General features: G+C 31.2%; 5 protein-coding genes and 1 non-coding gene across 9 annotated transcripts; 4 read left to right on the top strand and 2 right to left on the bottom strand.

The window, feature by feature from the left end:
* The first annotated feature begins 203 nt into the window (after window positions 1-203).
* TRNAI-UAU (transfer RNA isoleucine (anticodon UAU)) lies at window positions 204-322 on the top strand. The gene is made up of 2 exons: window positions 204-241; window positions 287-322. It is a non-coding gene; the product is annotated as a tRNA-Ile (tRNA).
* Window positions 323-2,410: 2,088 nt separating this feature from the next.
* wcd (U3 small nucleolar RNA-associated protein 18 homolog wicked) lies at window positions 2,411-4,599 on the top strand. Its single transcript, XM_047053867.2, has one exon. The coding sequence runs from the start codon at window positions 2,411-2,413 to the stop codon at window positions 3,938-3,940; it is 1,530 nt and encodes a 509-aa protein (XP_046909823.2). The 3' UTR covers window positions 3,941-4,599.
* Polr2H (DNA-directed RNA polymerases I, II, and III subunit Rpb8) lies at window positions 3,984-4,497 on the bottom strand. The gene has a single exon (XM_075734594.1). It carries the CDS (start codon window positions 4,495-4,497, stop codon window positions 4,048-4,050), a length of 450 nt encoding a protein of 149 aa, XP_075590709.1. The 3' UTR covers window positions 3,984-4,047.
* A 472-nt stretch (window positions 4,600-5,071) lies between the features above and the next one.
* Window positions 5,072-8,345, top strand: LOC124500314 (protein argonaute-2). Of its 2 annotated transcripts, XM_075734593.1 has the most exons (5): window positions 5,072-5,205; window positions 5,261-5,318; window positions 5,403-7,030; window positions 7,098-7,849; window positions 7,933-8,345. In XM_075734593.1, exons 1-5 carry the CDS (start codon window positions 5,202-5,204, stop codon window positions 8,230-8,232), a joined length of 2,742 nt encoding a protein of 913 aa, XP_075590708.1. In that variant the 5' UTR covers window positions 5,072-5,201; the 3' UTR covers window positions 8,233-8,345. The 2 variants fall into 2 exon arrangements, with proteins under 2 accessions (XP_075590708.1, XP_046920329.2); XM_047064373.2 differs by having other exon boundaries at window positions 5,261-7,030.
* Window positions 8,346-10,130: 1,785 nt separating this feature from the next.
* Window positions 10,131-24,272, top strand: LOC124489822 (uncharacterized). 3 transcript variants are annotated; one of them, XM_047052214.2, is made up of 4 exons: window positions 10,131-10,343; window positions 20,352-21,826; window positions 21,879-22,147; window positions 22,208-24,272. In XM_047052214.2, exons 2-4 carry the CDS (start codon window positions 20,353-20,355, stop codon window positions 24,002-24,004), a joined length of 3,540 nt encoding a protein of 1,179 aa, XP_046908170.2. In that variant the 5' UTR covers window positions 10,131-10,343; window position 20,352; the 3' UTR covers window positions 24,005-24,272. The 3 variants fall into 3 exon arrangements, with proteins under 3 accessions (XP_046908170.2, XP_075590557.1, XP_075590556.1); XM_075734442.1 differs by lacking the exon at window positions 10,131-10,343 and adding an exon at window positions 11,124-11,151; XM_075734441.1 differs by lacking the exon at window positions 10,131-10,343 and having other exon boundaries at window positions 20,288-21,826.
* Window positions 24,260-24,882, bottom strand: LOC124490705 (uncharacterized). Its single transcript, XM_047053253.2, has 2 exons — window positions 24,689-24,882; window positions 24,260-24,618 (listed from the first exon to the last, which is right to left on the bottom strand). The coding sequence occupies exons 1-2, from the start codon at window positions 24,758-24,760 to the stop codon at window positions 24,379-24,381; spliced, it is 312 nt and encodes a 103-aa protein (XP_046909209.1). The 5' UTR covers window positions 24,761-24,882; the 3' UTR covers window positions 24,260-24,378.
* Between the last annotated feature and the right edge of the window lie 333 nt (window positions 24,883-25,215).

Raw genomic sequence — 25,215 nt, 5'->3', positions numbered from 1 at the left:
TTTTTATTAACCCTGCAGGGTTTAACAAACTGCAAACTGCTTACTTTTTTCGCTGTGTACATGATAACTTGTTCCATAATGTTGAAAATGACATTTGACCCATCATTCAAGGCCAAATACTTTGTATGGCTACCGTTCATTAACTGCAATCTAAGTGGTCTAAGGATCGCGTTAGATTGGTTCGCAATTAAGGGTCCTTATACTCCGGAGTAGCTGAGTTGGTTACAGCGTGGTACTTATAATGCAGTATTACTAACCTTATCCCTGGAAGTAGGGGGAGGTAGCTATGCCAAGATCCGGAGTTCGAGCCTCCGCTTCGGAATATGTGGACATTTCCTTTTTTATTGCTAAAACTTATTTCCCTCTGTTACGTCCTATATGAACAACAATGCGGTAACATCATTTATGAACGGTGTATTGTATTTTTATCGTTGAAAATTATCTTTGATGGATAGATAAATTTTATTTGATAGAAAATTAAAATTTTAATAAGTCAATTTTGTTTTATATTAATCCAAAAATTTAAATTCAAACAATATTGCAATTTCAACGAAATGTTGTTCACGTGAATCACATGATTATATATGCGGTAACAATGTTTTTTTTCGAACCACTACACCAGTGATTCTCAACTTTTTTTTGTTGCGGCACACTTTTAACGATTTCAAAATTTGGCGGCACATTGCATCACGGAATCAATGGTCAATCTAAAATTTGGCGGCACAATTTCAGAATTTTGTGTCACACAAAAGCGCCGCGGCACAGTGGTTGAGAATTACTACACTACAACATTGAGTATACTTTTTTTTCGCACATGCGCATATTTTCACTACTACATTTCGTCATCATCCATGATTTGTGTGTGTTTTTTTTTGTGTTTATTTCATATGATAACTTTATTGTATTTTCCAGAATTTTGATCATCAATTCTCATCAAAATGAACTTTTTATTTTTAAAATTTGGATCTAATCAAACGACATAACCACCGGATATTATATAGATTTTAATAAAATCAAACTTTTTTTTTATTAATGACAAAAATAAATGAATTTATATAAACAATAAATATAAGAAAACAAACTTAAAACATACAACACTTCATACAAACAAAAGACACCATGTCATAGTGTTAAATTCATATTTCATTCAACATATTATGCAAAAAGCATTCACGTTGTTACAACAAAGTGAATTTACACAACGATGGATAAATTTTGAAATGATGAAATCCATGTCGGATATAATGTGTTTGTCAAATGAACCTCATATCATCGTATCCGACCTTTTCGACGATGAAGTGCTAGGTTTTTTTCAACATCGAAATCATTGTCGTATTGTAGGACCATTGGTCATAACATATGGTGATGATGAATTCTGTCCAAGTCCACAATATTCAATACCATAACGAACATGGCCAATTTATAGCCAATGTATGCGTGGATTAGAAGTGACAACTTCTTTTATGCCAATCGACAAACGTCAATTTATCGAAAAACGAGTACAAATGATGTCTGGATATTACCACGATAATCTTCATACCAATACCAGTGTCCTTGTTTCCGATTCGGTGCTTACAAAAAAAAGCTCGTGCAGCTGCCGAACATCATATACCAATCGTAACAGTTGACTGGATTGAATCTTGGAACAAATATCAACATGAACACAGATACGCTAATGAAGAAGCCATCATATCAAAATATCGATTGCCAATTTTCCATGGATTGAACTTTGTTTTATGTGGTTTGAACGAAAGTGAAAAAAACACGTAATATTGTTGATTGGTATTGGTATAGTTATAATTTGGAAATATTGGCTTACTCAAATTTTTCACAAGCATATATTTTCTTGTTTGGCTATAATTTTTTCAGTTTTATTAGTTGTGCTTCACACTTTTCATTGAAAAAAAATTCATCACTAATATCTGAGCCAATATTGGTCTATTTTAAGACCTGTCTCTTGTCTATGGTGGTCATGAATTAGTTAAAATATGTTTTTTTTATATAAATATAATAAATATAACATACAGTAATACCCCGCTTAACGCTTCCCCGATTAGCGCTGTTTCGATATAACGCTCAAAATTTTTGGAACGTAACCCCGAGTTAAGCAGGGTATTACTGTATATGTACATTAAATAAAAATAAAAGTATTTTCAATTTCAAAAATCAATTGGGATTGAATCAATTCTTATCAACAGGAATTTTCAATTAAAAAAGTAAGGAATTTAAATTCTTTCAAAAATGGCCAAATTTAAATGAAAAAATAACGTCATTTATGAATAAAATAAACGTGGTGTTCTTTTTTCAGCCTGGCTGCTTTAAATTTTTGTTATTAAAAAAAAATTTTAAAAACGTGCTTGTTATGTTTCTTTTTTTTGAAATAAAAAAATTTATATTATAAAACCTACTAATGAATAAAAAAATTTGTGTGGTAAATATAGACATTGACGATGATGTTGTTAATGTCGATGATTATAATAATAAACATGAAGAATTACCAAATGATGTTGATGTTGATGATGATGATGATGATGATGATCGATTCGCAAAACAATTCAAGACAGAATTGTTTGAAAAATCTCATGGTGATGACAAACACAATAAAGATTCGTTGAAACCTGTTTGGTTCGATGAAGATGATGAAATCGATGCATCCAAAGCGTTTGAAGGATGTAGCAAGATGCCCAAATTGGTCAAATCAAATGATAATTATCGTCAATACCTGGAACGTAAATTTACTGAACTTCATGAGCCACCAAATTGGGCACGAAAAACTTCGAAAAAACAGTCTGGCAAACATGATAAACAACGAAAAGTTTCTTCCGATGATGATGACGACGATGATGATGATAACATTCAAGTTGAACAAATTGCTTATGACAATTTAAAATCATGTCGTTTCCATTTGAACAAAGAATTTTTACGTGTGAAAAAATGTCCTCATCTCAACATATCCAGTCGTATAAAAACATCATTGAATTGTGTGAATTTTCATTCAAATTCCACTGTTGCATTGATTGGATCACCAATTGGATTGGTTCGATTATTTCAAGTTGATGGCAAATTGAATTCAATTATTCAATCAATTTATTTCCAAGGATATCGATTATGTGATGCACAATTCATATCGGCCAATGGACAAGAAGAAATTATAGTCGGTTCCGATGGATCAAATACTAAATGTCATGGTTTCTGTTATTTTTACGATATGTTAGCTGGCAAAATTATTCGAATTCGTCTGTCCAAAGGTGGTAAACATCGATATTCATTACGTGGATTTCAAATATCACCAAATGGTTCTTATTTGGCTGCATGTGATCAAAATGGCAATATTAATTTGCTTTCAGCTTCCAGTAAAGAATTAATACAAGAAATGAAAATCAATGGCGATGTCAATTGTTTATCATTCAGTCCTGATTCCAATTATATAATTGCACATGGCCAACAAACTGGCTGTCAAGCATTCATATTCGACATACGAAATGCACGTAAATTCATACCATGTGTGAATCGTTTTAATGATCCAGATACAATTATTGCTACGGCAATGGATTTAAGTCCAACTGGAAATTTATTGGCAATCGGTTCAAATATGGGCACCATAAATTTATATCGTTTTGATGATATAATCAAACAAACAAATCCAATGCCAATAAAATCGATTATGAATTTGACTACGGCCATCAGTTCACTGAAATTCAATCATGATGGCCAATTATTGTTGCTAGCATCCGATCAAAAAAATGATGCAATTCGATTTTTAAATACAAAATCAATGACAGTATATAAAAATTTTCCACTATTTGTTGGCGGTAACAGTGGCCGTACATATGGAAGAATTTTCGACATTGATTTTTCACCACACAGTGGCTATGCATCATTTGTAACCGGGTCCGGTAGTGGTCATTTATTTCGAATAACTGAATATTCAAGTTATTAAAATTAAATTTCATTTTTTTTAAAAATTTAAATTCAAATGATCATGATGATGATGATGGTAAATGTTATTGTTTGATTGAAAATGAAATACAAAATACAAAAAAAAAATTAAAATTTCAATTTTTTCATCAACAAATAAATGTTTTTATCCACTTCAAAACTATGCAAATTATTCGAATCGCCTTTTAATCGCATCAATAGGCCACCAAATGATGCATATGCTGCCATACTGGTCGCTTCATGTGGTCCTTCATCACCTTCGATTCGATATGTTTTACCATACATAACATAATCAAATGAATCAGCACGATTAGGCGTATCATCACGTGGATTCCATTCACTATCATCTTGATAGCCTTCTTCATTCAATGTTGATGTGATTTGTAGTCGAAATTTATCACCAAAATCCATTGGATATATTTGTGTATTCACATCCAGTATTAGATCCATTTTGAATGATTCCGATTCACAATGTAATCGACTGACACGATCAAATTTTTTTCCCTCCGGATCAATATCTTTTACATCAAAGATATCCTCAAAAATGACATCGGCCATTGTTATTATTTGGATTTTAACTAAATTTTTATTAAAAGAAATAAAAATTAGAAAACAGATTGTCAAAAATATCACATGTGTGTGATATATTCTCCAACATAACATTCATAAATGCAGTACACTTTTTAGCATTGGATGTTATGGTTTTTTTTATTTTTTTGAAATTAAAATTTTTGTTTACATTGTGTAAAGCTCCAAATAAATTCCAAAGTGGAATATATTTATCCATTTTTATCTAGGGTGATGAAAAATGCTGATTCTCAAACAAGAAAAAAGATTAGAAAATGGTTGAAATGAGATAATATTGCACGGATATTGCATGGACATAAACAATTATATGGCAAAATGAATACAGTATGCTTTCAGTATATACAAGTTGAAAGTAATAAAAAGCATATATGCATATCAAGCACTTATTTCTGTTGTTTAACAATGATCTCAATCGCGTAGTGGTCAAAGTTTAAATATTGATTGTATTTTGTATGCTTCACAAACACATATTGATCGATGACGAGGATTGACCATATTTTTGTATTGCCACTGCGCATATAATCTCGTGTAAACTATCTTCTAATAAGCATTTTGATGAGCCACTCATTTGTGTTTTGGTGCTCAATGTTTATGTGTCTCGATCGATTGATTTGATAAAATATATTAATTTTGGTTTTTAATTTGAAAAACATCGAACAACAAATTTAAAAAAAATGAGTAAGTTAATCAATGTTAGATGAATAGATTTCATTTATTGTTAAATATTTTCTAGGTCATCGTGATTTTGGTGGCGGCCGTGGACGTGGTGGGGGACGTGGCGGCGGACGAGGTTTTCATGGTGGACAAGGCGACCGTGGACCACAAAGAGGTGGTGGTGGTGGCGGACGAGGATATGGTGGACAAGGTGACCGTGGACCACAAAGAGGTGGTGGTGGTGGTGGCCGAGGATTTGGTGGACAAGGTGACCGTGGCGGAAGAGGTGGACAAGGTGGGCCTTACCGCGGTAGAGGTGGAGGAAGCAGTGGTCATGGTCATGGTCCACCTGTAAGCATTCCGGATGGTGAACAATATCAATTAATTCGCAAAAGTCAAATGGCTAAATCCGAAACAGGTGTCCCAATCGAATTGCTTTCAAATTTTTATCGAATGATCGTTTCGGATAAAATTGTTTATCATTATGATATCGATATCAAAGAAAAAGCTGATGAAAAGAAACCTGCTCGAGAACAGAATGAAAAATTCTTGAAAAAATATGCCCGAAGCTTACTTCCCGAATGGACGAAAAAGAATGGGCAAATATTTGAAAAAATTAACTATATCTATGATGGATGGAAAAATTTATACACAGTCCAAGAATTGCATTTGAACCAAGGATTTATTGAAGAATTGACCTATGAAATTGATGCCAGAAAACGGGCATTTGAAATCAAAATTAAACTTGTGGACAAAATATCCTTACGACCATTAATGGATTATTATGCAAAAAAAACTTCAAAAGTTGAGCCAAAAATTTTTTCCGTTTTGGACGTTTTATTCAACAACATTTCTGAAATATCATTCACATATTATCAACGAAAATTTTTCGACACCAATTCTGTACGTGATTGTCATAATACTAATTGGTGTCAATTTGCACCTGGATTTGCCAATTCAATACGAATGACAGAATTTGGTCCGGCCATGAATATTCATTTGAAAACTGCTTGTTTGATATCGAAAACTTTGAATCGTGTAGATGAAATGGTATGTGCTTTTAAAAGAAAACAGCCAAATGAATTATCGGATTATGAATTACGTGATTTGAGCAAATTCTGTCGCCACATGAAAATTTTCACCAATCATTGTGGTAAACGAACATTTTTGATTGAACGTTTTGAAAAGATTACACCGCAGCAGAAAAAAATTGATGATAATAAAGGCACGATTGCCGATTATTTCAGAAATACTTATGGTATTAATGTTAAAAGTTATCCACTCATCAAGACTACTGGAAAGATTGCAAAATATCTACCGATGGAGCTTTGTTATTTGGTGGACAAACAATTTCTTGCCAATTCCAAAATCGATGATCGTATACAACGTGAATTGCTTGAAATATCCACTCATCGTCCGGATGTTTATTTTACTAAAGCAACAACATATGCATCGAAAATAAAACAAGATGGTACTGGATTTCTTAAAGATTTCGGCTTAGATTTAATGATGAAGCCAGCTAAATTGATTGGTCGTGTTTTGCCTGAACCGAAACAATTTCATTCAAGACGTGATGACAAATATTATGTAACACCAAGAAAAGAATTGAAATGGGTTCTTTTTTCGTTAGAACCTTCGATAAGAAAAAATGATTTACAATCATTGGCTGATCAAATAATTGGCACTGGTGAAAAGGTTGGATTACGTTTTATGCCAAAATCGAACAACATTCAAGCAACAGAAGAAATTCGTAATCACAAAGATGTTATTAGTATTATGAAGAATATTAATAGGGAATATAACAAGGCCAATTCTCCATTGGATGTGGCATTCATTGTCATTCCGAGTTGTATGTATTTTTAAATTTCAATTGAATTTAATTTAATTGATTTTTACTAAAATTTTTATCTATACAGATAATCGAAATGTTCCATCTGTAGAAATTTATAATTTGGTTAAAGCTTTCAGTGAACGAGCTGTATCTGATTCTAACAATGGTGGATTTGGTTTCATCACTCAGTGCATGAAAAGCGAAAACATTCGTCGACCAAAAGGTGGATATTTTCAGAATCTATTGCTTAAAGTGAATGGAAAAGTTGGTGGTGTTAACAGTATTGTTGATCCGAATGAATTTAAATTGAAACAAATGAAATTTGATCCATCAAGTACAATGGTCATTGGAATTGATGTTAATCATCCAAGCGTTACTGAAACTAGTAATTCATCGGTAGCTGCTGCAGTTGGCAGTTTTGATTCGCTTTTCTCTAAATATACTGCCAGTTTAACCGTTCAGCCAAAAGATCGTGATGAAATTATCACACGTTTGAATATAATGATCAATGAACTGTTGCAAGAATATAAACAAAAGAATGGCAAATTTCCGGAAACTTTATTGATTTTCCGAGACGGTGTAAGCGAAGGACAATTCGATAAGATCAAGGATAAAGAATTGCCTTTGATTCAGAAAGCTGTGAACGATTGTGGTGGAAAAATGAAAATTGTTTTGTTCATTGTTCAGAAACGTCATCATACTCGTTTCATGAGTATTAAAGGCGGTCACGGACCACGACACGATAGTTATAATGTACCATCCGGTACAGTGGTCGATAATTCGATTGTGGACCCAAAATTTGATTCATTTTATGTGAATTCACATTTTTCACCATTGGTAAGTTTTTTTTTATTACCGATTATATGTTGGTTTTGATGATAATAATAATAATTTTAATCAAACTTTCTTTGAATTTTAAGGGAACGTCTAAGCCAACAAAATATGTCATCATACGTGATGATTTAAAATTGCAGCCAAATCAATTGCAACAATTGTGTTTTTTCATGTGTTACAATTGTGTTCGTTTCCGTGGTGTCATTGCCATACCGACACCGATTCGTTATGCTGATCTTTGTGCTTATCGATCCAAATTGCATATTGAAGGCCAATGCAAATTGAGCATGATTAATCCAAAAGATGCTGAACAGGCTATAATTACACAATTAAACCAATGGGTTAAGATCCATAAAAAAGTGCAGAATTTCCTCTATTATTGCTGAATGAAATTATTTACATTGCACATTTATTTTCATCGCATATTTTATTGGATTGGATTTTATTCTAAATTTTTTTTAATATTATCACTTAATAAAGTATTTTTCTAATTTGAAAACCAAGTCATTTTTAAAACAATTTTCATTCTAGCTGTACTGATCTATTAGTACGCTGTCAAATGTATATTTGGCCTAGTTATCAATTATGTCATTATTTTCATTTCAAATAAAAATGAGGGCCGGGAATCGTTTAACGATAATAACAAAAAAAAATGAACGAAAACTGGACTTACCTAATTTTAACATTCGATTCTTGTTCCTTTCACTGTTGTTTCTGGTTCTATGTATTTCATACACGTACTGAATCTGAATAATGATGACCAATGAAGACAGGATATAATATAACGATTACTCTTTTCTTTTGCCAACCGAACAATGCAATACACCCACCCACACCTACCAACCACGATCGTGTGTGTGTGTTTGTGTGGAATATTTCCATTGGTGGATTCAGCCATTCCATGTATAGGTGTGTGTGTGTGTGTGTGATACTATTTTTAGGATTCATCCATATTATAATGAATGGCACGTCATAACCACGACGACGGCGATGACAATGATGATAGTGAACAACCAAGGTATAGTAACATTATTTTTTTTTTCTCTGATTCGGAGCGTAGGAACACGAACATTGTCGACCAATTTTTCTTCATTTCAATGATTGGTTGACTGGTCATTTTTTTCCAATGGTTAATATGGCTGTATAATTATCGTGTTAGCAATGTTTTTTTTTCGATTGACAATCATTCGATATCTATAGGTTAGTAAGTCGAAAGGCTTGTTTAGCTTGATTTACGTAAATAGTGATAGGTGATCGCCAATGAATCGAATTGTGATGAGAAAAAAAAACAAATCTTGCATTCAACCAATATTTTCCATCAACAATAAAATTTTTCTAAATTCAATTTTCTACAAATAAAATCTGATTGATTGGTTGTTGTTGTTGATAATATGCCACAATCATAATAATTAACACACACATACACACACGAACACAATTTTCAAGATCAATCGAATTATAATAAACAAGTGCTCGTGTAAAAGTTGATTGGCCTTGTTTCGAACATTGTAGCCATTATAACCACAAGTGGTGAACATATAATAATAATTGATATATATCTTCAATGTTTCATTGTTAAATGGTAAGTACTACTGTTTTATTTAGATGAAATCCTGTTTAGAATTAAAACAAAAAACAAAAATAATTAGTATATATGCAATGACCAATAATCATTAATATTGGATAAAATGTTACGATTCATAATTGGAGAATCACTTGAATTCTTTATATTGATTTCTTCGATTTGTCCATCTTTTGTTTATCATCACATCACATTCAATTAATTAATTAATTAATCATAATCAGTGAAAATAAAAAAAATGAAAACAAAAGAGGAAACGATCAAATTGTGATCGCGAACATATTTTGTACGCAATCTCAAATCGGATTGATAACACAGCATATGTGGATTTTCATTTTCATTAAAGCATCACATTGGTGATCAAATTTTTTTTTCCCATCACGATGCGCCATTGGTTTCTCAATTTTATTAGCGTATATGTGCCATAGGTTGGCCACCACTTTGTTTCATAATGTAAGAAAAAGAAAGAGAGAGAGAGAAAGAGAGAAACAAATAAAGAGAAAGAAAAAATTGAGGAAGAGGTGGAGCGATCAAATACTAAATGACGCGCCATTATATTTTTGACAGACACACACAATGTCGATATATATCGATGGATTCGAATTTCAAACATTTTTTTTTTCACAATTTTTTTTTGTTCATTCCAAATGTTTCATTTGTTGTCATTTTCATGTGCAATTTAAAAAAAAAATTCATCCACGGTGGTTTTTGTTTGTTTGTTTGTTTGTTATTATTCCAACAAATCCATGTGTTTGAAATCCAGTGGTGACAATTTCTGATGTTTTCTTTACCATTAAACATTAAATGAATGTGTGTGTGTGCATGTGTGTCATCATCATCAAACGAAGAATAAAAAACAGAATTTTACCGTTTCATCATCATTTGGTCATCAAAAACCATATATTTACATCAAAGGTAAATTATTTGTCCCATCGATTTTGAACTAAAATTTTCTTTATTTTTTTGTGTGTGTGTGAAAAAAATATATCCTTCAAACGAAAAAAAGGGTTGAAAAAAATGAAATTTGAAATTAATTTCGCGTAGGTTTTAATGAAACATTTTTACATTCAAGGAGATTTACGTTACGTTACGTTAAGTAAAAACAGGTAAGATTGAATGTGTGCATGGCTAATTCAAATCACAACATTTGTGTGTATGTCTGCATTTTTTTTTCATTAACATCATCATCATAGCCAGTAGTGTGTGTTGTTGTTGCCAAAAACAAAAAAAAACAATTAGCAAATATTAATTATTTTGAATCGTGACCATATCATTTTCAATGCATCTATCAATCGTTTATTTTTTTTACTTTCAATTTTTTTTTGTTTTGAAAATATGGTCCAATTGGAACCATAGTGTGAATTTTTAAAATTCATTCGATTGTCAATGACTGATTTACCAGAGTAAATCTGTCTTTACATTTCAAATGATAATTAAAATTGTCGTTGATTGTCATCATCATCATTATCGTCAACATTGAAACAACAACATTGAAATCACAGCCTACTACTACTGCCTAGCATGATGTACATTTGAAATTTTGTTTTTGTCCAAATAATGATGATGCTTTTTTTTCATTATTTGAAAATTGAAATGTCCAAATTTGATCATAGATCCATCTTGTCCCTGTGTGTGTGTGTGTGTTTGAATTTCATTGAATTCAGTTTAGTTTTCAATTCTGAAAATAGCAGCAATCAGATCATCATCATCATCATTATCGTTAGTAAGTAGAAAAAAAAATTCTGTTTGTGTGTGCCTTGTATGTAACACAATTCTGTAACTATTCCATTTTAAAATGGATGATTTACAATTGTATCAAACACATTATAGCATCAATTTGAAATGATAATGTTCCAATATATGCATGTTTTATACCTTGGAAATGTGTGTGTGTGTGTGTGTGTTTTTGTACAGGATTTATTATTGTGATGGTAATATATTAGTTGTGAACACAGATTTCTGTCAATACCAAATTGAACAAGATTATTATTATCAAATGATGATCACCAATGTTGTTTTGCAATTTTTTTTTTCTTTACACAAAAAAGATTTTCTATTCCAAACAACAACAACAAAAAAAGTCAAATTTGGCCCCTATGAACAATAATAATTCATCATTCGTTTGGTTGGTTATTACAATCAATCGTTTTCAATGTCAATTGTTGACTGAAAATAGATTATTTTCATTGACCTGGCTGGATATGCCATATGATGATGATGATGATGGTGGCTTTTTTTAAAAAAAAAATAGAAGATATAATGATAGAATGAAAATATCAATTGTTTCAATCAATCGATATACTATTATACACTTATAGTTGTAGACTGGCCCCAAAAATATCATTATAACATTCAAACACACACACACATTCATTTACTCCATGTGTGTGTGTGTGTTTGTCATAGCTGAATGGATTTTTTTTTTTTTGATCCTGACCTTATCCTTGTGTGTGTGTGTTTCGGTTGTCATTTTATATATTTCAAAATTGTAAATTTTTCATTATTATTACGAAAACAGATGGATAAAAGCAGTGAGAGATAGAGATAGAAAATTCATTTCAATTTCCATTTGATTTATTTCAATTTCAATTTTTTTTCTTTTTTCAGTCTTTTTCACCGAGCTAATTTGATTGATTTGAGTTTTTTGCTTTTTGCTTTTTGCTTCATTGTTATTGCATATGCATTAATGATCATCATCATCGTCATTGATTTGATTCGATTTTTTTTTGGCTCCATTCAAATCGATTTGATTTGAGATGATCTAATTATTTGCAATTGTTTGCGTTTTTTTTCGTTTCATGTGTGTGTGTATCAGAAATTGAATTCATTATTGCATCTCAAATTTTAAATTTTAAATTTATAATAGATAGATGGATAGATAGATATTTCACAAAGACAACATTAATTGATTCATTTTGTTTTTCCAATATGATCACATCAATTTAACCATTATCTAATGATGATGATTATTATAATGAGCACAACATCCGACAATGATTTTGATTAGCATAATTTTTTTTTTTTTTTTTTTTTTTTGTTTTTGAAATTGATTTCAATGCAATTAACCAATCATCCAATCAGTAGTAGTAGTAGGCTTCGATCGACAATAGTCTTAAGAATGATGATGATAATCGAGAGAATGAACAATTGTGATGAAGGCGCCAAATACATAGATATTTAACCTTGTGTATTTCACTTTTTTTTGTTACTATTAATTTCCATTTGAATTAACAAATAATCATCATCATAATTCAAATATTTATAAATCCTACAACAACTAACCATCATCAAAATCAATGAAAGGATTATATGATGATGAATGTTGCCTCCACATACATATAATATATTCACATTCACCCTTCTTGCTTCTTGTTGTTGTTGTTGTTGTTGTCGATTCAACCTAACAAATTCAATGGTACACCACCTACATACAATATATGCTATTTATAAGGTTATCATCGTATAAAATTATCATAAACCATCATCATCATCATTGTGATCATCATCACCATTGAAACATCAAAATCATATAATCATCATTAGAACCATTTTTGGAACACACACATACACATCAAAAAACGAACTTGAAAATTGATGATGATTTGTTGTAGAGGAATATTGAATCGAAATTTCCATTTTGTTCCTCATTTATACACACACACACACAATCGTTTACGATATGATGATGGAATGTGTGTGTGTGTGTGTGTGTGTGTTTTGTTGGTTGGTTGTTGATTTCCAATTTTTTTTTCTCATTTTGTGACCATATTCGTTTGATTGTTCAAGTTTTTTTTCAATTATGATGGGAGAATTAATAAAAAATTTTTTTTTTATTAAATTCATCACGTGCGTTATTTCTATGACAATATTTGGCCCACACACACACACATGTACAAAGTTTCAATGTTATAAAAAGTATATATGGATTCATTTCCTGAAAAATGATGATTGTCACGTCTTAATTTTAGGAATCTGTTTCAATTTTTTTTTCTCGGAACACGGATCTTTATTAATGATTGAAATTCTTGTTCATTATTTTCTAGTCATCATCATCATTGAATTGGATGAAAACCGTTCGCTCATGATCATTAATCAACCTTGCAACAAAATAATGAAATTTCAATTTTCACATTCTACATATGATTCTGAATGGGAATCTATTTATTCAAAATTATAAAAATGATGAGTGAGCGAAACAGCTGTTTGTGTTATAGATATAGATTTTCTTAATCTTGATAAAATTATCTTTTCTCTACATCGTTAAAAATCAATCGATCGTTTGTAAAGAAAAAAAAATCAATTTGTTCGAATGATTCCGGTTTTTTTTCGTTTAGTTTTGTATGGAAATCAAAGTATTATATATTTTCAGTAATAAGAAAATGTTCATATTGCGTGTTGTTTTGTTGTTGTTGTTGTTGTTGAAAAAAACAACAACAACAACAACAACAACAAAACAGCCATGAAATGATGAAAATTTTTTAAATTCATTTTATTATATATAGTGATAAACAATGACACAAACACAGGAACAAAAAAAAAGTGAAAAATGAAATCAAATTAGGATATCCGACATTAACAACAACAGCAACGATTACTTACTAACCATAAACACACATGTATGTGTGTGTGTACACTGTACATACATGGTGTCATCAATTTGCATCCACATCACCATTATGGTAAATAATCATCATCATAAACACATGATGATAATAGGTGTAAAATTTTAAATTTGACTTTGACTCCCTGCCAATCATTGTTAGTGTTAATGTTTTTTTTCTTGTGTGTTCAAATCGACACAATACATGATGATCATCATGATCATTTCTTCATCATCATCACTTTTTTTTTGTTTGATTTTTGTATACAATAACAACTACCGTTTTTGTCATATTTATAGCTTCATTCAATTTATTCAATTCATTTATATACCGATGAAGGTGATGATCAAAAAATACATTCACATTTGCCATATGACATAGATTCAGATTCATTAACTCTGTTGTTGTTGTAAGTATAGGTGTTCAACATCAACATTGACAATCAAATTTTGATTATTTTCACCATCATTTTTAATTCCAAACCAAACCGGCATTTTTTTTGTCTCTGTTAAATCAGTGAAAGTGTCCATCTAGCATGTCTATTGAGCAATCTTATTTATGCATATTCCAATTGTTGTTGGCTGTTTGTTTGATCAAACAAATTTTGTTTTTATTTTCTGTTGTCTGAATATTTTTGTCAATATATATGACAACAACAACAACAGTGGTTTCAGTGGTTGTTGTTTGGCCATCAGTAGAAACATGTGAGGAGCACATCTGTTTCATTTGAATGTGTGTGTGTAAATGCATAAAAACATCCTCATTGAGGATGATTTTGATTCAATGCTTGTCATATTTACTCATTCATACATATTCCATTCTATTTAATTTCAATTTTCTTATCTCATCTCTTAATAAAAATGATGATAATGATATCCGGTTTGTTGGCAATTCATGCATGGTACACAGGATGATGACAAGATGAATGGATAAATTGAAAAAAAAAAATTTTTTTCGTTTGTAAATTCATCATTGGTTTCGAGCATTGATGGTTGACTTTACAAATGAATTATTTGACTAATTATACAATCAAAACAAATGATCTTGGTAGATAGAGAATGAGAGAGAGAGAGAGAGAGAAACGGATTGAATAAATGATTTTCATCAATTATGATATGTAAAGGCCTTCTATATTTCAATGAAGGATGATGATGATGATGAAATGTCAATTAAAGATTGAAAACCATCCGCGCGTTATCTCATGTTTGCTACACACTCCATTTGTTGTTGTTGTCCTTATTGTAGGCCAATAGATTTGGCAAACAACAACAAAACAAAAAAACACGAGGATTCTTTTCTGATGAAAAATGAATGATGTACATTGGATATGTAATATTTATTTGTTCAAAATTCAAGTTTTTTTCATATCATTTACCTGTCGATTGTTTGGACTGATTTTGTTTTGTTTTATCTGATTTTTTGTTTTTTGTTTTTTGCATCGATCGATTCATTAACATTGTTGGATTTCTTCAATTTAGATTCAAATAGAATGAAGGTTGCTCTCATTGCTTGTGATTGTGATTATAATCATTATTACATAGTCGAACACTTTGATTGGAAATTTGATATCGGCATCAAGTTTTATTATTAATTCATTGATTATCTATCTTAATGTAGATTTGCAGATCTATTTAAAATCGAACAAAAAAAATCAATCTGTCAATCATTTATATATCGAAAAACTTTCTAATCTCTCCACTGTATCGATTTGATATCAGTTCTTTGACGATTCTTTAACCTAACCCTTCTAACAATAAATGTCGACAATCATTTTTTGATCAATCGAAATCAAATTTAAATTCGATGATTATCATTGATCAACAGCAACACCAATCATGATCACATTGAAATTGATTTGAAAAGGTGGGAATGATGTATCGATAAAAATTTTCCTTAATCGGATAGCCAACAAATGATGATGATGATGATGATGAAAAAAACAATTATCGAAATCTGGCTGATTAACTTTGAATTTTTTTCGTTGTTGTTGTTGTTGTTGTTGCCCTATTTTCATAATTGAGAAATGGGATTGAATAGATTACTGTCTTACTGACTGTTTGTGTGTATGCAAAAACAAACTATACACATTTTTCCCTGTTTTTTTTTCATCCATATTATACACAGCTAATTTACATTTTTATTCATCACCATTCAATAATGTACAACACAAGTTTTTTTTATTCATTTACACACACACACAAGATAATTAATTAATAATTATTAATTATGGATTTATTGTGGCATTTACATTCAAATTCACACACACACACACACACTGTAATATTATATAATATACATTGTCTGATTGCCAATGACCTGATTGCATATTTTCTTATTGATTTCTTTGCCGGTTTCCTTTGGTTGGTTAGTTTTCCTTTTTGTTGTTCATTTTCTATTTTCTATTTTTTTTGCTCTTTACAATGATCCACTTGATCAGTGGACAATACTTTTGCTTATTGTGAATATATAAATATGCAAACATTTTGCATATTTATGTTGTACATCAGATGATGATTTGAATTTGATTTAATAATTGGCCATCAATAAATATATTCACTCTTCACTATGATGATGATGATTCTTGAGTTTTGTTTTCTTTTTCATTCACTTCAATCATCACTTTTTATGATTCTAATCTAATCATAAAAAGTGGACAGAGAGAGAGAAAGAGCGAAAAAAATGTCAAACAACATTATGTTTGTTTTTGTTTGTTTTGTTTTTGAAATAAATGGGTAAAATTCAATTGAAATTTGGTAAACGCCTTGTGTGTGTGTGTTGTTTTTCACTTGTTTTTCCTCTTTATTTAATATCTCACTTTCATGCTGAATAAATAAATTAAAGCAGATAAAAAAAATTGATCTGGATATGAAAATAATCCATCCATCCATCCATCCATCCATTGCATGATATTTACACATTTGCTCTATATTTATTCTTCATTCTCAATGTGTGTGTGTGTGTATGTTTGTGCAATGAAATGAAATTATTTAATATATAGAAATTAATTGATAATTTTTTCATAAAGTTGACATTTAACAGAATCAATCATTTTATATATATATATATAAATACACGAATCAGAATATATTTGAACAAACGGAACTACGAAAACACACCCTTATTCCATTTATCTTTTAATGTTTATGTTTATCAACTTTGTGTTTGTTTGTAGTACCATCGTCAAATGGTCGTCATTTTTGTTGTTGTTGTTATAAGTTTTTAATTAATTAGACAATATGATGATATATTTTTGAATGGACCGATCAATTGTTGAGTATGACCTTCGATCGATTCATTTTTTGTTATTATTATTATTGTGAAATCAATAATGTCATCATCATTGTCATCATCATCACAATGACAGTGATAATGAAACCATTTGAATCCATATTAATATTATTGATGATCATGAAAATTCAATTCAAATTGTCACCACTTTTGAAGATTTTATCTTCAACATTTTTATTTTCTTTTGATAATCCTAAGATTGATTGATTGATTGATTTTTTGCAGTCGATAAAATCGGATGCCATTGTGATCATCATCATCATCATCATCATCATCACACATTTGACACTTGTGCCATCATTGTGATCATCAATGATTATATCATGAAAAGTTCAATCGTGTTCGGTTTTTTTTTTGCTTTGCCAAAACAATAATTGATTATGCCATGATGATGATGATGATGATGTACTAGTGGATGTGATTCGGATTTATACATTTCAACAACAGCCACAATTGCCTTTATACAATAATTCAGGTTGAGTGATTATATACAACAACACACACACACACACACACACACACACACACACACAGTCAAAGTATTTAATATTTTGTGCCATTTAAGACTTTTTTTTATGCCATGATGATGATATGGTATATTCATTACTTATTTTGTCCCCAGTTGTTTGTAATACTTTATACTCTTATAATAATGAATATTTTACATTGGATGCGCACACACACACACACCGATCCATAACTTATCAATAATATTGACATTTTCGTTTTTTTTCTCTCTTTTTAATATTCATGAGAGAAACATCACACATCATGAGATAGATTTATAATAGATTTAATGTTGATGATGATGATGATGATGATGATTGTTAAGGCTTGGCCATTGCCACTCCACATTACATCTTCTCTGGGTTCAGTTTTGTTGTTGTTGTTCCATTTCATTGTCAAACACAGTAGCACTATAGTCACTATTTATCTATCTGACCAATGTGAAATGAAATGATTTTCATTTGAAGATGATAATGATGATGTGAAAAAAAAACCCGAAAACAAAATCCTTTTTTCTTTTGTTTGACTGATTCATTCATTCGTTCATTGATTGATTGCGAGATGAATAACCTTTTTATTTTGAATGAATTATCTATATTGATAATGAATGATGATGATGATGATGATGAAAATTTTTCAATTAAAATTCATCTTTTTTTCCAACGATAAATACTACACACACACACACACTGGCACGAATCAAACAAATTTACAATGTTTATTTATTGTCAATGACAATCTGTGTGTTTATCATCAATGAATGAATGAAAAAAAAATAGCCTCTTCCAATCAAGGTTGAGACAAATGATAAATTGATTGAAAATCGACAAACAAACAAAACAAACGAAAAAAAAACGATAATAAAATCAAATTGATCTGTCCATTGATGAGAAATTGCCGGTTTTCAAATATTATTGAAGAATAATCCTTGGCCTAACTATTATCAACTAAATAGATAGATAGATACGACATCGAACATCAATGAATGAATGTCATAAAACAACAGCAGCAACGAACCCGGAAATTGATTCATTCGTTCATTCTCATCAAATATTATTAGTTATATATTCAATTCGTCGGTAATATTCAACATTTTTTTTATGGCTTCTTTTTTATCATAATCATCATGATGATCATCATGATCAGGATCAAGATGATCATTGTGGCTGATATGATGTGTGATAGCCTTCAATATGTAAAATGTTTACCATTTCTTTTTTTCATTTTCATTTTATTGAGCAATAAATCCATTCATTGTCCTCTCTCTCTCTCTCCTATAAATATAAGGGACAACACCCATCAATATAATACAACAAAATCAATGAGATCGAATAATTTTCCAATTGTTTTTTCTTTCTTTCTTTCTTTATTTCACTATTATCATATCCACATCATTCATATATAGTTATTAAGATCCACAACCTTGAACTATATATTACAAACCAAAAATTATTATTATTATTATAATGTTACTTTTACAGGTTTCATTCGATTCTTGAATTATATTCATATTTTTTTTCTTTTGGCTATAAATTAATCAAATCAATCAATTTACGATGAATGAATTCAATAAATGAAACCATAAAAAAAAGAAACAAAAAAAAATTGGTCTAGATTTCCATTCCAGGCTAATTTCAGTTTTTTTTATGGATGACCGATTCGGACCAAAAATAAAAAAATAAAAAACAAAAAATCTCATTGATAAACAGGTGTGTTGTGATGATTTTTTCACCAATTGTCATTCATTCATTTCGTTCATTTCCGTTGTTGTCAATTATTACCGATTTTTTTTTCGTTTTGTTTTTATCATTTCACTGTTGTTTTGTGTTTAAACATCATCGTTCGACGGTCTTGCTCACTAATTTATGATTATTATGCTTCGATTTTTTTTCCTCTTGAATAAAGAGTTGTTTTTTTTCTGTTTAAAAAAAAAAAAAATAAATGCTCGACGCCCGAAATCTATCAAACTCTCTAATTGGTGATCAAAACCATTGAAAATGATCCTAACTGGCTGTCATTTTTTTCCCGTTTCGCTTGTCTTGTTCAAATTATTGCACTCCCATTCACACATACGCACACACGTAATATTATAGAACGAAACGAAAAAAACAACACTCGACTATCGCGGACAATTCGGTGTGGTTGAATTTTTTTTTTTTTTTTTTTATTTTCGATGATCAATGTATAGTGTGTTTTTTTTTGTTCCAACAACAAACATTCGTTTGAATTTCGAGTTCGAAAAAAAAGATCCTCAAATGATGGCCATTTGTCAACAATGGTGTTATATACCTCTTGATTCAAGTGTTTCTACTACTATTGATGATCATTGCTGATCATTGTTGTCGACATGAGCGACATACATCATCGTTCATTTCATTCATTCATTCATTTCTATGACATTCGTTCAAAAATGTTAAAAATGTTCACAACGGATTAGTTTATTTTTTTTTTGTTTTCAGATTTCCAAAGATGTTATCATTTTAAAAATTTTTTTCATTTTTTTATGTTTATTTCAATTTCAATTAAGGATGACAATAAATTCAACAACTACTGATTGTACAAATGAAGTGGGTGTTCATGTTCATAATAACGATAATCATAACCATCATCAATCGATTGTATTGGTGACCACCAACAACGATAATAATGATGATGAAGATGTTGATAGTGGTCTGAATCAAGATATTGATCATCATCATAATCATAATGGAGATATTAATAAAATTAAAAAGAAACGATGTTCATCACCAACTCCCACGCCTACGCCTCCATCACCACCATCCATATTGAATACATTGATTGATGGAAAACATCAACATTATAGTGATAATAGTGTTTGTAGCAGTCGAAGCAGTTCTAGTAATTTCAGCGATAAATGTCATCTACATCGTTCAACATCTTTGCATCAACAACAATCATCAACTGTCATTCATCAGAGGGAAGCTAAAACGTGTTCACAAAAACCACAGATACTTCCGCCACCACCACCACCTAGAACTGTTCCACGACGTTCAAGACAGCAACAACAACCGAAACCAGTGGATGTTAACAATAATAAATCGACAGCAATTAGTTCGTTGAACAATCATCGTCATCAGATAAAATTAAAGGAAAAAATCACTCGAATAGATATGGCACCTGCACCGGATGAACAAAACCAAATATTGCCACCGGTTGAAAATTGTGATCATCACGATCTTTTATCCAAAGATGATTCGAAAAAAAGTAAAAAGAAAAAAATGATCAATCAAGATGATCAATCGATTGATTGGCGATTAAAATTGGCTGAAGAATTGGATCTATACCAACAAATATTGATACAACGTCAACAATCTAGTCATTCGGCAGAAACACCATCATCTTCGAGACAGCATCGTAATGGTAAATCTTCAGCCAATCATCATCATCACCACCATTGTAATGGTCATCATCCCCACCATGCGCATTACCATCATCATCATCACCATCACCACCAGCATATTGCCAATTCACAGAACAAATTGAAATCGTTGAAATTTCTCAAACATAAATCCAACAATTCTGATACAGTAGATTCATTGGGAGATTCTTGGGAAGAGACGACAACAACATCAACCACATCTGACCATGGTATTAATATCAACACTCCCATGTTGACAACAACAACAACCACCGTAGAATCGGACTCAAATGAAAGAAAATGTAAAATATTTACACGTGGATCAAAATCAGCATCATCGGATAAATCAACGTCATCTTCGTCGAATCACCATGCGAAAAATTGTTCCATATCAGCGGACAAGAATCCAGCTTCGGGAAAAAGACGTAGTGCAAGTTTTAATAAACAACAAAATGTTAGAATAGTAACACCGTATGAGAGAATTCTACAAGCTCTTGAAGTGGATAAAACATGGCAAAAAGAGATTGCATTCGGACGACGTATCGGTCTTTATCGATTTCGTGGTGATATTGGCAATGGAAATTTTTCCCGAGTAAAAATAGCCATTCATTCATTGACCAAAGGTAAATTGTAATATGTTGCTATATTTCAACATTCACTTGTAATCTTTCGTAGAAAAAGTAGCGGTCAAAATATTGGACAAATCACGTTTGGATATGAAAACACAGAAAATGTTGTCCAGAGAAATACGTACTATGGAAACATTACACCATCCAAATCTGATTCGAATATTCGAAGTGATTGAATCGTTTAGTAAACATTTTTTAGTCATGGAATTGGCACCAGGAGGCGAATTATTTCAAGTGATCTCAACTAATGGCAGGTTTTCCGAATCAGAGGCAAAATATTTTTTCTCACAAATAATCAGCGCTATTGATCATATGGTGAGTACGACAATTTGATTTGAAAAATTATTATCATATTAACATCAATCTCGTTGACAGCATCAACATAATCTGATCCATCGGGATATTAAAGCAGAGAATGTATTCTTTTCTGATCCAGCCACTGTCAAAGTGGGTGATTTTGGTTTCTCCACTCGTATTGCATCGAAAGACGAATTGCTTTCAACATTTTGTGGTTCACCACCATATGCTGCACCTGAATTGTTTCGTGATGAATCATATCGTGGCCCCTATGTTGATTATTGGGCTTTAGGCGTTCTACTCTATTTCATTGTCACCGGATTGATGCCATTTCGTGCTCAGAATATTGTTTCATTGAAGAAATTGATTTTAGATTGTCGTTATGATATACCCAATTATGTTAGTGTAGAATGTTGCCAATTAATTGCCGCATTTCTACAGCCTGATCCTTTGAAACGTTATACACTAGAACAGGCTCGTAATACACGATGGTTGCACAATCAGCCACATCAACGAAGTTTGCCAAAATATGATCTTAAAAATTCTTATGCTAAATTGATTAAACATAGAAATTTAGGCAAATTATCATCATCATCATCACCACCACCGACAACAACAACAACCGAATCGGTGGATAATCGTCAATATCCACCATTGAATGACGATGAAAAAGAAACATTCCACCAGCTCATGTTACTTGGAATCGATGAACAAGTATTGAGTGATCATATTGATAAAGGTTCACATAGCCATATTGTGGGCACTTTTCGTATATTGATGCATCGAGTTCTTCGTCAATCAATGGAACGGCAACGAAAACAATCGTCGCATCATAATGATTTGGATGATACTAATAGTATGAGTCCAATTCGTCGTACGACCAGTATGAATGTAGCTCCATTAGATCGAATTTGGGCTCATTATGCACGAAAAGCTCAACTGGAAAAACAACGTACTCATCCATCAAATCAAAAATCAGGACAGCCACTAAAGCCAATGGTAAATGGTCAATGTCAACCACCATTTCGATCTGATAAAGCAACGAATCAAGTGGCGGATAAATCGAAGAATCCAAAATTGATCAAAATAAATCAATCATCAAATGATTCCCGAAAATCTAGTGGTAAATCTCGATTGCAGAAAATGTTCTCCACAAATAGTAATGACCGAGCTTCACCACCACCACCACCACCACAACCAGCATCAATATCACCACCTGAAACAGCCAAATCTAATGATCAACCCGTAAAAGAATCGGTCAAAATTCAGAAAGATCCACCTAAAAAGCAAATAACTTCGTCGAAACAAACATCAGAATCGATTGCTATCACTACACCAACGCCCGTAGAAGAAATTGAAGTCAAAAAAAACGAACAACAACCTATCGAACGATGTAATGGTGACAATGGAGGCAACAACCATGCAACATCCCGATTGACACGATCATTTCGAACTTTGAAACAATTACTAACCGAAAATAATATATGTGGTAATAATACACCCGTTGTCCATCCGCAAACCATCAATATAGGAGGTTTGAACAAACCGCATGTCATACATAAAACAACAACATTACAGATTATGGCACGTCCAAATCCCACATCAACGGTAACAGCTCCTTTATTGTGGCAGACGAATCCAAAAACACGTGGTAAACTTTGGCGTTCACAAACAACACCCGATGTATCATTGATAGATGGTACAATGTGCATCGGTAATCATGCTCATCATCATCATCATCATCATAATCCTGCAATCATGGCAGGTGGAAATCATCTAACACTACCTTGTTATCATTGTGACAATCCACACTATGCATTATCTTCTAACAAAAAGTCTTTCATTAATCAAACGAATCGTTGTACAATCATATGATCAATATGCAATTTGAGTTTTTTGTTATTGTTGTTGTTGTTGTTGGTCATTGCCTTGTCATCTAATCCTAATAACTATCTCTAACTAACTAACAATTATTAATTGATTAATCTCACTCAGTCAAAACAACAAAAACAATTTCGATGTGATCTATACTCTACTCTAATCTAAATATATATTATCTAAATAGAAATCTGTTATATGTGTCTGTGTAAATAATGAACAATTTTTTTTTGCTGTTGTTGAATTAAATAAAGAGACATTATTTTGATTTGTTTTTTTTGTTTTGTTTATTTTCATCTGAATTAATCAAATTATAATTAATCAATCTATACAAGGAACAATCATCATCGGAAAAACAATTCATTCATTCATCATTGTTGTTGTTGTTGTTGTTGTGACATTCTTTTTTCAGCTTCCAAATAATGGCTATAATTTCCATTTGTTTTCACTTCGGGACTCAATGAACCAAATGAAAATGTGTACATATGTTTGGCATTCCATCGAATACCATTGTCTTCAGCAATACGTTGATCACGACGTAATAACATACGTGATATTATTCCATTTGATTCTCTCATCATTGGACATCCCCAACTGAGGTAATGAAATACCTGGAAAAAAAATTTTTTAATCACAAACAAAAATCAAAACCATGTCATTGTATAATACAGAAATACATACGAATGGAGAAATTTCCAGCAGAGACATTGATGCCAACATGGCACCACAAGCGGGTAATGCTTCCCACCACATTATCGATCACGGTCCAAAAATGAATGGTTCACAAAAATTTTGTTGAAGCAAACCAAAAACTCAATTCAATTAAGCTATCCAAAACAAAAAAGGTCATAAGAAAAAACATAATTATTGTGGCTATTTAAACATAGCATGACCGTTGCTGTTTAAAAAGATGCCGCGTCAAATTTATTTGTTCGGGACATCAAATCAATCAATCAATCAATCAACAAGCTAAAGAAATCTGCAGATTAGACACGTCGTTTATTTGATTGAAAATTATGAAAAGTATATTTTTTGCCAGGCTAAAATCCTTATAAATCATCGATTAAAATTTAACAATTGTCCATAAATCATCCATAATTCAAATAATCGGTTCGTATTAATTTCAATTTTTTTCCATTGATTTATAAACGAGAGGAAATTTCCTTTGAAAATTATTATCATTTATTTACCATGTACATACAATTGGA

Source organism: Dermatophagoides farinae, chromosome 10, assembly GCF_024713945.1.
Source record: "Dermatophagoides farinae isolate YC_2012a chromosome 10, ASM2471394v1, whole genome shotgun sequence".
Lineage (NCBI taxonomy): Eukaryota > Metazoa > Arthropoda > Arachnida > Sarcoptiformes > Pyroglyphidae > Dermatophagoides > Dermatophagoides farinae.
The sequence above is the reverse complement of the archived record's forward strand: the minus strand, read 5'-3'. Positions and strand labels throughout refer to the sequence as shown.

What these genes read in the sequence shown, in the direction of transcription:
- LOC124500314 (XM_047064373.2), top strand. An exon ending in ATTCATTGTCATTCCGAGTT is followed by an intron (nt 7,031 to 7,097) that starts GTATGTATTTTT and finishes TTATCTATACAG; the next exon opens with ATAATCGAAATGTTCCATCT. An exon ending in ATTCACATTTTTCACCATTG is followed by an intron (nt 7,850 to 7,932) that starts GTAAGTTTTTTT and finishes TTGAATTTTAAG; the next exon opens with GGAACGTCTAAGCCAACAAA.
- wcd (XM_047053867.2), top strand. Translation starts at nt 2,411, where the DNA reads ATGAATAAAAAAATTTGTGTGGTAAATATAGACATTGACGATGATGTT.
- LOC124490705 (XM_047053253.2), bottom strand. Translation starts at nt 24,760, where the DNA reads ATGTGGTGGGAAGCATTACCCGCTTGTGGTGCCATGTTGGCATCAATG. An exon ending in TGCTGGAAATTTCTCCATTC is followed by an intron (nt 24,619 to 24,688) that starts GTATGTATTTCT and finishes TTTTTTTTCCAG; the next exon opens with GTATTTCATTACCTCAGTTG.
- LOC124489822 (XM_047052214.2), top strand. Translation starts at nt 20,353, where the DNA reads ATGACAATAAATTCAACAACTACTGATTGTACAAATGAAGTGGGTGTT. An exon ending in CATTCATTCATTGACCAAAG is followed by an intron (nt 21,827 to 21,878) that starts GTAAATTGTAAT and finishes AATCTTTCGTAG; the next exon opens with AAAAAGTAGCGGTCAAAATA. An exon ending in TCAGCGCTATTGATCATATG is followed by an intron (nt 22,148 to 22,207) that starts GTGAGTACGACA and finishes TCTCGTTGACAG; the next exon opens with CATCAACATAATCTGATCCA.
- Polr2H (XM_075734594.1), bottom strand. Translation starts at nt 4,497, where the DNA reads ATGGCCGATGTCATTTTTGAGGATATCTTTGATGTAAAAGATATTGAT.